Source organism: Physeter macrocephalus, chromosome 11 (genome assembly GCF_002837175.3).
Source record: "Physeter macrocephalus isolate SW-GA chromosome 11, ASM283717v5, whole genome shotgun sequence".
NCBI lineage: Eukaryota > Metazoa > Chordata > Mammalia > Artiodactyla > Physeteridae > Physeter > Physeter macrocephalus.
This window is the reverse complement of record NC_041224.1, coordinates 76927269-76940928: the sequence shown is the minus strand read 5'-3', so window position 1 is coordinate 76940928 and position 13660 is coordinate 76927269. Positions and strand designations below refer to the sequence as shown.

Below are 13660 nucleotides of genomic sequence, written 5' to 3'. Positions count from 1 at the left end.
AAGTGGTCTGGCTTGACTAGAATTAATGACCAATATAACACACAGGCAAAAATATCTCCCACATTCGATTTTGAAAAATAAACTGAGAATGAAATTAAACACCCCACTCCCTCATTTGGACAACAAAGGCTCCTGCTTCTCTATTTAGTACGTGCCCCCCAAGGCACTTTTTTTGTCAGTCAAATATTCAAATCTAGGTGATTGGACAATTAGTTTGATAAAATTCCGGAAGTCTAAGTTAGAGTTATTATTATGTTTTGTTTGGGATAATCCTGGAATCCCAGTGAAGAATGTATTCATGCAGGATTTGTGGGACAGATCATTCCACGTCATTCCACAACATCTGGAGCACATCACTCTGGTGCTGCTGGTCCTCCGTGGTGGCAGAACTGACAAGAAATGAAAAACTGAGCAAGAGAATGTCAGCAAGTCCTATGGGCCACGAAGATTATAGGGCACAGTGATGTGTTGGATGGTGACTTGGGAACTCCTCTAGCAGATGTGGGCCAGGAAGGCCTCTCTGAGGACGTGACATTTTGACTGGGACCTGAGTGAACAGGACCAGCATCCCTGGGAAGTGGTCCAGGCGGAGGGAGTAGCCGCTGTAAAGGCCATGGGTAGCATCACAGGACCACGGGTATCAGAGCTGGAAGAGGCGGAGAGGAAATTGGAGGCAACAGGCTTGTACCTTGACATTCCAGAGCCAAGTTCCTTTGACTACATGCCTCTGGGTAATTAGAAACCAGACCAGCAGGAGGAATGTTCTTTGGGGCTGAGATAATTTTAGTTAATCCTTCCATCTGTAGTTCACTGGGAAGAAGTCAGATGCGCTGAATGGATGAGGGTGCATTTCCACCCAGTTGCAGAGACAGGGTAAGTTGAACAGACCTGAGGTTGAGGTCCTCTATGGCTCGTAAAGTCTGGGGGGATTGACACTCAGAGAACACTTTATTTTGTAAAACGTCTCCCTTGCAAGAAAGATCATGTGACTAATGACTCTGCACTCCTCAGCTACCCAGCCCCTATCAAGAGCATGAACTGCTGATCTTATAGCCTAAACAGTACCTCCCCTCCAACACCCTTGATTTTGCTTGTTATGGATCAGGTAGCTGTTCTGGTTAAGCTTCTGCTTCTGGCTGCGTAGAAGACCTGGGGCCTCCATAGGTCTGGGAGCCACAAGCAGAAGCCTGAATCTGCCCAGGCTCCCAGGCGGGGACCCACTGGAGCTGAGGGCACTGTTGACAGACAATGAAAGTGTAGTGTTATTCTTGGGACAAAAACCACTGGAGATCAATTCAGAGATGAGTAACATCCAACCGTGTCCCTCTGAAAAGCAAATTCCAGTGGCAATCTCTACCTACCTTCCTTTCTAGCCAGGTCTCTGGACATGGCAGACTCCCTATTGCTATTCCATAGCTAGACGGGTGATTCCTTTCTGTCCTTTCTCTTCCCCACTCAGTCCTGTCCAGTCCTCGCAGGGCAAATACAGCTGATAAACTTCTAAGTTGAAAGGCAGTATCCCTGATATATAAAGAGCTTCTATAAGTAGAAAAAAAAAAAAAGAGGTGACTGACCCTAAAGAAAAGTAGGCCTAAGATATGGAGAGTCACTTTATAATGAAAGGAATGCAAATGACTCTTACCCATGTGAAAATATGTCCAAACTTGCTCATAAGAGGAAAGCAAATTAAAGCCATGCTAAGATCAGATTGGTAAAAATCCAAAAGTTTGACAACTAGTGTGCAAGGCTGTGAGGCTGATGGGCACTGTCATACTTTGCTGGAGGGAATGCAATGTGGTACAGCCCCTAGGGAGAGGAATTTGGCAATCCCAGCAAGATAATATATGTGTTGCTCCAGCAATCCAGAAAATTTCTAGAAGCTCTCCCAAAGGTACACTGGCAAAAATAAGGAAAGACAGCTGCACAAAGATGGGGAAAGTGTATATAAGAAGGGAGGGGTGCCTAAATATATATCACATATTTGTTTATGAAAATTAAAAATGAAGGATAAATCATAAAACTAAAAAAATAGTTTCTTATGGAGGGGAAAAACAAAGGAACTAGACTTCTTTGAGTAAAGCTTGTTCTGTAGATTTAACTATGGAACCATGTAGCATATTTCACATACTAATAAAGCAACGTTAAATTTTTTAAAAAGGAATCCATAGAAATTACGAGTAAATTGAGTTAATGAGCCTAACAGTGTGTCCAGTTAGTGACACAACCACACAGAGAGGAACCATGATGAGTAGTTTTGAAACCCAGCAATTTACTTGAAGGACAAAAAAACCAAATAGAAAACAAAAATATCTCAAACTTTTCAGTCATCATATTGTTAAAAGTGGAGTTAGTATTGTTATTCTGAGACTACTGTGTGTAGAGTGTGGGATAAAGTGAAATGTGCATTGAAGGATATTTAGCATCTCAGCCTCGGAGGCACTGTCAGTAGCTTTCCCTTAAACACTAAGAGCACTCCACATATGTTCAAACACCCTCTGTGGGGACAGTATCACCATGGAGAGCCACTGCAAGGGCTCTCAGTTTTACAGATGAGACATCGAGGCTCTTAAAGTCTAAGTCATTTTCCCAAAGTCAAATGCCTGAGGTGGTGCCCAAGGGGCAAATCTGGAACTGAACTGCACCCACTAGACTCCAAGCCTGTTCTCCTGACTCCTACACAATGAGTTGTGACCTCCAAGTTGACCCTAGTAGTACCATCTCTCCTGCCCGCCCTCTGCCTGCTCTGAGGACGTTTACTTTCCACAGGCATTTCCCACCCTTGGTAGGAACAAGGCAGCACAGTGCTTGGACAAAGGAAGGACTTGAAAAATGTTGAAAAAAAAAATGAATGAATGAGTGAATGAATGAATGAATGAAAACAGAGAAAATTGCCTTCTTTTCTGCTTGGAAAAAAAGCTAGTAGGAGAAAATAAAGAAGAAATGATTCTTAAGGAGAGGCCAGGATTCAAGAGCCATTGAGATACCTCTGTGTCAGGGGGTTTCCAAGACCACCCTCAGGCTCCAAGATTCCCCTCAATCAGGACTCAGAAAAGCTGTTATACTCACGGTTGCAGTGTACTGCAGCAAAAGGATCCATACTGAAATCACCAAAGGGAAAGGTGCATGGAGCAAAGACCAGGAGAGACCAGGTACAAGCTTCCAAGTGTCCTCTCCCAGTGGAGTTGCATGGATACATGTAACTCCCCCAGCAATGCCATGTGACAACAGGTGTGAAGTGTTGTCAACCTGGGAAGCTTATCTGAGCTTTGGTGCCCAGGGTTTTTATTGGGGTCAGTCACATAGGTATGCAGTGCCTGCCTGCCTGACCTCAGCTACTCAGACTCCAGAGCAAAAACAGGCATCCACCATGAATCACACTGTTGGCATAAACTCTAATCAAACTAGCACAATGTGACCCAAGGCCACAGGCATACAAAACTGTCCTAATCAAGCAGAACATCCCAAGGCTCAGAGCTCTTTCTCCCAGGAGCCAGCCAAGGGCCAGTCCTGGAGACAGGTGTTTCTTGGAAATGTGCAGAGTTTGAGCAGCCACAGCCTGCTGGGTTAACCCTTTCCTGCCCAACCTCCTAAGCAGAGGTGAGAGGTGTGCAGGCCCACCCACCCCTTGTCCTCCAATACTTCCTACATCAGCACCTTCTTGAGGATCCAAAATCATTTCCAAAATGGGGTTTGCAAGTTGATCCATTGGAGGACAGGATGAAAATATCAGGATTTCCATTTCTATGGTTTTTTTAAAAAAATTGTGATTAAAAACATAAAATTTACCATCTCAACCATTTTTAGGTGTACATTTCAGTAGTGTTAAGTATATTCACGTTGTTTTGCAGCAGATATTCAGAACTTTTCATCTTGCAAAACTAAAACTCTGTATCTGTTGAACAATAACTCCCCATTTCCCCCTCCCCCAAACCCCTGATGACTATTATTCTTTCTGTCTCTATGAATTTGGCCACTTTAGATCCGTCATATAGGTGGAATCATACAGTATTTGTCTTTTTGTGACTGGCTTATTTCACTTAGCATAGAATGTCTTCCAGGCTCTTCTATATTGTAGCATGTGCCAGAATTTTCTTCCTTTTAAGGCTGAATAATATTTCATTGATTGTATAGATCACATTTTGTTTATTCATCCATCAGTGGACATTTGGGTTGCTTCCATCTCTTGGCTTTTGTGAATAATGTTGCAGTGAACATGAATGTGCAAATATCTCTTTGAGCTCTTGCTTTCAATTCTTTTGGATATATGTACCCAGACATAGGATTGCTAGATCACAGGATGATTCTATTTTTAATATTTTGAGGAGTGTCCATACTGTTTTGCATAGCAGCTGCACCATTTTACATTCCCACCAACAGTGCACAAGGTTTGCAGTTTCTCCACATCTTTGCCAACACTTGCTATCTTTTTTTTTTTCATAGTGGCCATCCTAATGGGTGTGAATCTCTATGTTTTTAGTCTATAAAACTAAATTTCATAGCAGGACCAAAGCTGACCTGGCTTTGTACATCTGCAGGTCCCTGGACAGGCTTGGTTTCCTGAGGGAAGAGGGAAAGTGTCACCCTTGGAGCAAGGGACACCATGGTGATAGGCCCTCCATCTTTGAATCATCTTTATTTTATTACAGAGTATTTCAGCCCAGTTAATGGGTTTCAGAATTATATTATCCAGTTTTAATTAAATTAAGCCTCAAATTATGATCAAGGAATCCTTACAAAAATGATCTTCAAAAACCCCACAGATATAAGATAACATGATGCGAACCTGAACAAACATGTGAAAACAGCCAAGTGACCCTTTTCCTAACCTCATCTGAGTTCTCTCCCAGACACATTTTGATGTAAAAACAAGAACAATCTAATAAGAAATTGGCCAAAAAAGGAGAAGAATTAAGAAAACCACCGAAAATATAGATATACATCCACTTATTAACAGTGAAGCCCACATGCAGTGTGTATCATGCCTTAAGACATGAAGACGTCGGCTAATGATAGTGTGTGTGTGTGCACACTAAAATCTTTTATCAATAAAGGGCATACAATCAAAAATATTTGGAGACAACTGCTCTAGTTAGAGGATTAGGAATTACGGGGTCCCTGTTTTTCATACTGGATTTTTCAGGCAAGAGACCCACTAGCTTGGAGGAATAACCAAAAGATATTGGGCTCAGACTGGGACAGTCGTCACATATAGAGAACAGAACTTGGCTTTGTTAAGGAAAGGAGAGTGACCTGGGAACTATCCCAAGCCCTAAACAGTTGACCCCAATGTTGTGGTAACATCTCCTTTGTGACTACTGCCTGGAACTCATCCCTTCTTTTAAACTTATCCTCGGTTTTGTCATCTGTAAAATGGTGACATCATCAGGGGACTGGGGTGAGGTGCTGGGTGTAGTGCCTGCACACAGCGAGGATGCTCCAGGGGCAGCTAGTCTGATTACCGTACTCTTTTTTTGTTGTTTTGCTTTTTGTTTTGTTTGTTTGTTTGTTTGTTTTTGTTTTTTGTGGTATGCGGGCCTCCCTCTGCTGTGGCCTCTCCCGTTGCGGAGGACAGGCTCCGGACGCGCAGGCTCAGCGGCCATGGCTCACGGGCCCAGCCGCTCGGCGGCATGTGGGATCCTCCCAGACCGGGGCGCGAACCCGGCTCCCCTGCATCGGCAGGCGGACGCGCAACCACTGCGCCGCCAGGGAAGCCCCTACTGTACTCTTTGTTAAGCTTTCAGAGCCAGAAAAATATTACACACAAAAATATTCCATTGTGAAAATGTTATGACGAGTATAGAAAGAAATAGGAATCTCCCCTAATTCTCCCCTTAAGGGATGACCATTTTCAGTATGTTTCCATTTCCATAAATGGCTGCAGGAAACAGTCTGAGATCCTGATTTTTAAACTTACTTCTTTTCATGGGTTTTCCTATGTCAATAAAGTCTTTGTAAAATCATTTTGAATGGCTACATTATGCTCCACCGGTGGCTGTCCTATACTTAGTATGCTAGGCCTCCTGTCACCTCTGTGGGCTTCTTCCTGTGCCTGGTGAGCCCCTCCCCAGCTCTGGCCTTAGTTTCTCTCTCCCCAGAGCACCTCCAGCCTGATGGGGTCAGAGGGAGCCCAGGCCTGGGTCTCAGCACCCGATGGTTCCCAGGTCTCGTCCGGCCCTGCAGGTCAAGAAGAACTAGCTGTCATTTCCTCTTCCATGGTCAGCCCCTGGACATGCACACACAGGCACACCAAGACCCTCAGCCAGAGCCCAGCACAGAGGCTGCACGCGGGAGTGCCTAGTCCACATCTGATGACTGATGGATAAGTGAACGCGAGGAGAATGGAAGGAAGAGGGAAGGAGGGAGACAGGGAGGGAGGGAGGGAGGGTGGGTGTTTGCACATACCTCCAAGCTCCCGCTATTACTTTCCCTCGAACACTCTTTTAATCCTCGAAGCCCCCGTCAGAGCCCCCTCTGTGCAGCCCTCTTAGGCTGCAACTCCATGTGCACAGTCTTGCTTAACCTTCACAGCAACCCTTGCGAGGGAGGTCCTCTTATTACTATGTTTTGCAGATCAAGAAACTGGGGCTCAGCAAGTTTTAATAATTTGCCCAAACCCACACAGTAGGGAGAGGAAAAAGTGGGGTCTGGGCCCCTTCCTAATGCCCTAGTTGGGGGTCCTCATCCTCAGGCTTCCGTAGCTGGCGGGGGCCAAACACAGCCCTTGGAACCAGAACCAGGACTCCTGTGATCACGTCCCATTCCTGGTCTGCGTCTCCCCTGAGAATGTGACCCTCCAGGACACACCAGGCCCTAGCAGAGGACCGCATTGCAAGCACTTGGGGCGTTTTTCTTGAATGCCTGAGTGAAGAAATGCTTTCCCGTTTCCTGGTACTAGCCCCAGACTCTCATTTGATAAGGGAAGAATCAGATTTTGGAAAAACAGCAACCGCTTTGCAACACCAGTTGGTGCCACAGTATCGGTGGATTTTTAAAAAAATTCAGAGAGCAACTGGTGTCTTTTCTCCTTCTTTCGGTTCCCTTTGTTAAACTGCCATGTGTTCCTGGTGACCAGATCTCGGATGACATGGAGGCAAGAAGAAGTGGGAGAAAGGCAGAAGGCGGGACTCTCTGATTCCTGAGGACCTTTGTGATTGGTGGGGTTCAGGCTTTTTGTGGCATTATGGGCCTGGCATGGGCACTCAGCTCCCTGCAGAGCCTGGTGGTTCCTGTGGCTAGAACAGTACCCTGGATTCCACTTTGGTGACGGTTATACCAGGCTTTGTCCCTGCCCCCTTGAGCACAAAACACTCTGCAGTTCTAGCTGAGAAAGTGTGCCAGTCTGAAAAGCACAAACCCCTGGCTCTCTCTGGTCTGCACAGAACGGATACTCTCTTTGCTAAAACAACCAACCCTCCTTGGCAGAAAGGGTGATGGCAGCCAGTGGCCTGCCGACTGCTTATGCAGAATGTTCTACTCACTGCTTCTGACAGGCCCAAGCTCATCAAATTATAATAAATATCACTTTCAATAAATCCCTCTTGCACGACTTTCTCAAATTAATATGGATTAATTATAAGCATCGATCCCTCATATAAAGCCCCGGTTGTGCCAGATGCTGTGCTGAGCACTTTTTGTGAGTCATTTAACATTTGTGAAAACCCCTCCGGCTTTTAATTATGCCCATTTCACAGATGAGAAAACTGAGATGCACCAAGCCTCAATAACATGCCCAAGTATGCCCAGTGAAAGGTGGCAGAGCCAGATCTCAAACCTTCGTCTTTCTGACTCCAAAGCCCATGCCTTTCCCTGCAGCACTATAGTCGGGGTCTCGCTTTGCATGTGCCCCCTTCTGCCCTGTTCCCTCCTCATTCCAGGCTTAGGCTGCTGATGACCACCAGCTTGGCCTATTTTTTGTAAAATGCTATTGTCTGCCATGGGTCACAGTGTAGATGGCCCAGGACGCCAAGTGTGTGTCTGTGAGACAGACAGAGAGAGGGAGAGAGCGGGAGAACACATGCTTGAGGGAGCAGAGTGTCCACATAAGTCAGTGCCTGGAGACTCTTTCCATGACTGCAGGTTGGAAGGAGTTCTTCAATATCCCAAATCAGATGCTGACTTCAGTCCCAGGTTGGCTGTTTCACTTTCAAGAGTTATAATGAGTTGGATGGATGAACTGGCATGTATCTGAAACTCAACCAGGCCTCATCTCATTACCAACTGGAAGCTCACCTGTATTAGTCAGCTTGGGCTGCTATAACAAAATACCATAGGCTGAGTGGCTTAAACAGCACACCCGTATTTCTCACAGTTCTGGAGGCTGGGAAGTCCAAGATCAAGGTGCCCGCAGATTTGGTTCCTGGTGAGAACTTTCTTTCTGGCTTGCAGATGACTGCCTTCTGGTTATGTCCTCCCTCACATTGCAGAGATAGAAAGGCTCTGGTCTCTCTTCCTCTTCTTATAAGGGCCCTAATCCCATCATGGGGGCCCCACCCTCATGACCTCATCTAAACCTAATTACCTCCCAAAGACTTCATCTCCAAATACCATCACATTGGGGGTTAGGGTTTCAACATATGAATTTGGGGGGGGAAGGCATATTTTCAGTCCATAGCTCCCCCTCCCAACACCGGTACAGCTTACCACACATACTGGTGACCTCGGGATGGCTGCAGACTTCCCATAGCCATCCAGGCAGCTTGGCCAAGGCCCTGGGAGGCCTGCAGCCAGTGGAGGTGCAGTTACCCTCCTGTCTGCCCTCTGTCCTCAGTGGCGGATGTCTGTTGCCTCCAATTGTTCCTCCCCTTGCTCAAACTACTCCAGGGAAATCAGCAGGCCCCGGGACTTCCAGCCCCATAGTGTGGATGACAGTGGTCACCTCTTTCCAGGGCAGGCTGGCTGCCCCTTAGCAGAGTCCCTAGAGCTCGTGACAGGGCAGATCTCCCAAGCTGCCAGCTCTCCCTGTAGGGACAACTGGGAGGGAAAGAGGAAGAGGGAGATATTCTAGTTAGGGAGAGAAAATATGCCAGGAAGATACTGGAGAATAATTCCATGGTGATGCTTGAACAAGTTCAAGTTTATACTGGTCCACAATCCCTTATCTGCAATTCTGACATCCAAAGATTTCTAAATATTAAAAGTTTTCCTTAATCTATTTGATGGCAAAACATGACCTGAGCTGATGTGAGGCGATGTGTGACATCTGTATTTATTCCACCTAGAGTGCCTATTCCTATTTCCTGCACTGAAATGTCAAGGTGGCTGGTTGTGGAGTGCAGCCCTAGACCAGGAGTTCCACTAGAATCCAACAGTGGAGGGATTCTAATGTCAACCTCTAGTCACGGCTGTTTGAGCATCAGATTAGAGGCTTGAAAGAAAACAGCTGATAAGCAGAAACAGGGCCTTTCAGTCTCCTCGGCATCGTCTTTCAGATAAGTAAAATACACAGAGGTGTCAAGTCCAATGTCAGATGCACTCCATTCCACACCTATAGCTCTATAAAGGCCACAGAGAACTACAGTTTGGCTTCCCTGCACTTTCTACTTCGGCAAGAGTAATGCCATCAGCCTTCTGGAAAGCACCGCCTTATAGAGTGTAATGGGTGAAGTGTTCTTATAAAGCGGGGAAGCTGGACACAAAAACAAGCATGCACAAAGGGGAGGTGATGTGAAGACTGCAGTTATGCTGCCACAAGCCAAGGACTATTGGGGGCTACCAGAAGCTGGAAGAGGCAAGGTAGGATCCTTCTCCTACCAGGTTCAGGGGAAGGATGACCCCGCTGACACCTCTATTTTGGACTTCTGTCCTGCAAGACTGTGAGGTGATAAATTCCTGTTCTAAGTTCCCTGTGCCTGGCACACTTCTCCAGCTTCTTCATCTGGCTCACCCCCATCTGTCCCCTAGAACGCCCCTGCACCCCCTCTGTGAACTATGTCCTAACCTGCAGACTGGGTCAGGCATGCCTCTGGGGTACGTGCACCTTGACAGAAGCAGCTATGTGGGGCCTTGTGCGTGGGGCAGGAACCATGGCCCCCCCTGTTGGCCCCTCGCCACTCCTTGAGGGCAGGGTCCAGGCCCACAGAAGGCCCTGAGAATGGACTGGATGACCCTGATGTTGGCTTTTCAGGAACTCCCCTTGGCCCTCTGTAAAGCAAGGTGAGTCCACCTGTTTCTTTCTGCAGGAACTCTCCAAGCTGGGTCTGGGGAGTGACATGGAGGTGGAGCTGAGGATTCTTCAACTGCCAGTGGATTACAGAGAGGTGAAGCAGAGGGTCACCAGAATCTGGGACGATCTTCGACCGCAAGTAAATGACAGCTGGGGAGGCAGTTGGGCTGGGGGACAGGGGGCTGATTATGTGGTGGAGACCCAGAACCTGTGAACCCCAGGACACTCTTTCTAGGGTTGATGGCTGAAGTGTACCCTGCCGCCGCATCCCACCAGTCAGAGCCCAGATGATTTCTTAAGGGTCTGTTTGTAAAAGTTTAAGATGAAAGACAGAGTAGATCTTGGAATAAGACTCTGGAGAGAGAGAAGGAGGAAAAGAAATGGAAGCTTTATTCCCAGCCCGGACCCAAAGGTAGTTTCCACCTAACAGAGAGGCCCTTGGGTTAGGTCCCAGCCAGGCCCTTGCAGGGCAGGTGGGTTGTGAGGTGGGCTGAGAGGTAGGGACCTCTTGGACCTAGGAGAGCAGTTTGAGGGCAGCCCCCACTGGGAGACGGGAGAGTGGCCCACCTGGGGAGGGCCATCTTCATCACTCCCAGCCTATCTTACCACAACAGAGTTATTATATAGGAAGCTGGTACAAATATCCCCCAAATACGATGAACAGATAATATTAATAAAACACAGACCACCAATCCATTAAGACAACACCCCAAATATTTTGATAAAACAATCAGCTATTTTTTCAAAGAGGAAAACTAATCGGCTCAAAAAATTCTAACAATATTTTATTAGACTGTTACTAACTTCCTTTATTAAAGAGTTTCATAAAAGAGATGGAAGCCTCCACAGAAAGGCTAAGCTTCTCCTGGGACACGCTTAGATACCAGCTGGATCCCCCAGGGAAAAAGGGAATACACTACCCTGTAAGAATATTTTAAAATATAAAAGTATTTAAATTAGATGCCACATGGGTTTCTATCCAGCTGTTTTTCGTTCCAGCACATTCATCAGGGGAAGCAGGCAGGGGATGGGGGTGGTGCTGGCACATTTGGGATGTTGAGGTGTCTTGCACCCTGGAGCTCTCCCTCTGTGTGGTCTGGGGGGCAGAGCAGACCTCAGTTTCCCTAATCTCCTGCCACCACGTGTGTTCACACAGCTCGTTGTGCATGTGGGTGTGGACCCCGCCGCCAAGGCCATCTTTCTGGAACAGTGCGGCAAGAACTGGGGCTACGTGGACGCCGACATCCGGGGCTTCCACCCTGAGCGCGGCGTGTGCCTTCCGGATGGCCCAGAAGTGATCACTTCGGGAGTCAGCATGAGGGCAGTCAGCAGGCGCGTGGTGGTCGAGGGCGTGGAGGTGGCCTTTTCCCGAGACGCAGGCAGGTGCGTTTTGTTCCTGGGCACGTAGGGGAGGAGGAAGGGCTGAAGTGGCCTCTGACCAGCCTTTCTCCTGGGATGTGCCATCCTGTGCCATCCAGCTGGGTGCTTGGCAGTGGGGAACAGCCCAGAGTCACCCTGCACACTGGCCCATTGCTCGCTCACGCCCAGGGCTGGTTCCGAGGCCCCCTCCCACTCACCGGCCTGGTGGCTGGCAGAGGCGAAGGGGTGGGATGGGGATGTTGAGGGCCACTAACATTTTGTGGATGTTTTATTTTTATTTATTGCTGGCAAAGTTGTGAATTAACTTCTGGTTTAGCCCAGATGAAGATTAATTTACCTTTTTTTTCTCCAGACTCTGACCCCCTAGGAGATAGTTACTCCTCCCTGCAAAGAATGAATGAACAAATTGTTACCAAATTAAGTCCTATGAACCCTGAGTGTTCTGGCCTCTGGCCTGGCCTCTGAGTGTTCTTTTTCCTGTTGGGTTCCAGCTTTATTCAGTGGCCGAAGAATGGAGAAGTGGGAACTAAGTTCACAGATCAACTTCTCACCTACCTGGTGAGAGGGATTTAATTTTAAAGATGAAGACGAAGAGAGGTCGAGTGAGGCTAATGACGGGGAGGTGAGGCATATGCATTCGTCTGCCTGGGAAGGGGCAGGGCTTTTTTGAGGGAGTGAGGTGCCACCCCCTTTTTAATCATTTTTATGGTCCTTAATCGCTGGTCCTGGACACCAGTAGGTGAGTCTTATTAAGCATATTAAGCTAGTTTAGTAAAATCAACATATAATGAGACTCAGGGTCTGTTGGAGGTCAGGTTCCTGGCCATCTTGGTCCCAGCTAGTACCACCTGCTTTTGTTTGTTTGTTTGTAGCTTTCTTTCTTATCTCTGGATCCTTTAACTTAAAGATTTATGTTAACTCCTGCTAAAGGTGGGGGTTGGCAGGTTTTGAGCAAAGACCTGGAGCAGCTCTGGCAATAAAATCCCCCTTTCCTTGTTATTGCTCCTCATTGTTGAGGGGCGTTGAAGGGCAAAGGTCTGACTTCCGAACTGCTTCCTGCTGAACATGAGCATAATTTTTCCCTGGATTAGAGGAGCAGAACTGTTCCTGACTAGCCTAAAATAAGTCTGACTGTCGCCAAGCTGCAGTCCCAGTTGCTTGTACCCTTGTGTGAGTATCATCTAAAGTTTGATGGCTTCAAGCTGTTTACTAAGGAAGTTGACAAGGCAGTTAAGGAGGCAAGGCCCAAAGATAAGCAGGAGGATAATAGCAATTAGGCCTGGGTGAGATTTTGTACAGTGATTTCATGGTATGCGACGCCTCCCCAGGGAGCTGCTAGTCTGGAGCAGTCCCGATTCCTGCCAGAATGAGTCCAATTGCTCTTTTATCTCAGGGCAGGGTGATATTATGAATGGTTATACCTAGGTTCCGAGAATTTAGCTGGCCTGGCATGCAATGTCCCCCCCACCTGGGCATTATCTAAACAAGGAAGGGCTAGAGCCCACCCCAGAGAAGGGAAGGAGGAGTTGGGGTTGGTCTGATGGGGCAGTTGGTTTATTCTTGGGCCACAAAGGAACAGGTACCCAGGGGGAGCTTATGTTCTGGGGAGTTGAACCACCTCCATAAGTGGCTAGCCCAAGAGGGGGTGCCTTTGCAGTGTGGGGAGAGAGGCCCACCTGCATAGTGGGGGTTACTGAGGGATTCTTGACTAGTGGCTTTTCCCCAGGCCTTCGGAGGGCCATATACTAAATGCCAGACAACTGGCATTTTCCCTCTCCAATAAGTACATCTCCCTTCCAGTCCCTGTGTGTATTCATCACGTTGGTTCAGAGGGCACCAACAGTTGAGATTTCCACAGGAGTCAATCCCGGGGTACTTAAATTGTGGGATAATGGAAGAAGCATTGATCAGAGTCCAGAGCAGCCCTAAGGTGTTATTGCAAGTTACTCCCTTTGGTAGGGGCGTTTAATAGGGACAGTGGCAGCAAGATGATCAGAGCAATGGCACTTTAGAGTGAGTGCTTTGTGTTCTTTAGAGGGAATCCAAGCAGGGAAGCTGCGTTAGGGATGGGATATGAACTTCAAGAGGGGTAGGTTTAGCCAAGGTGGGAGTGAGGTT

At 47.3% G+C, this 13660-nt stretch overlaps 1 protein-coding gene across 1 annotated transcript in view; it reads left to right on the top strand.

Moving 5' to 3' along the window:
• PGPEP1L (pyroglutamyl-peptidase I like) overlaps positions 1-13660 on the top strand; it is a 51252-nt gene that overhangs the window by 27065 nt on the left and 10527 nt on the right. The window contains 2 exon segments of the mRNA XM_028495220.2: positions 10179-10301; positions 11319-11545. Of these exon segments, the coding sequence (XP_028351021.1) occupies positions 10179-10301; positions 11319-11545 (350 nt within the window).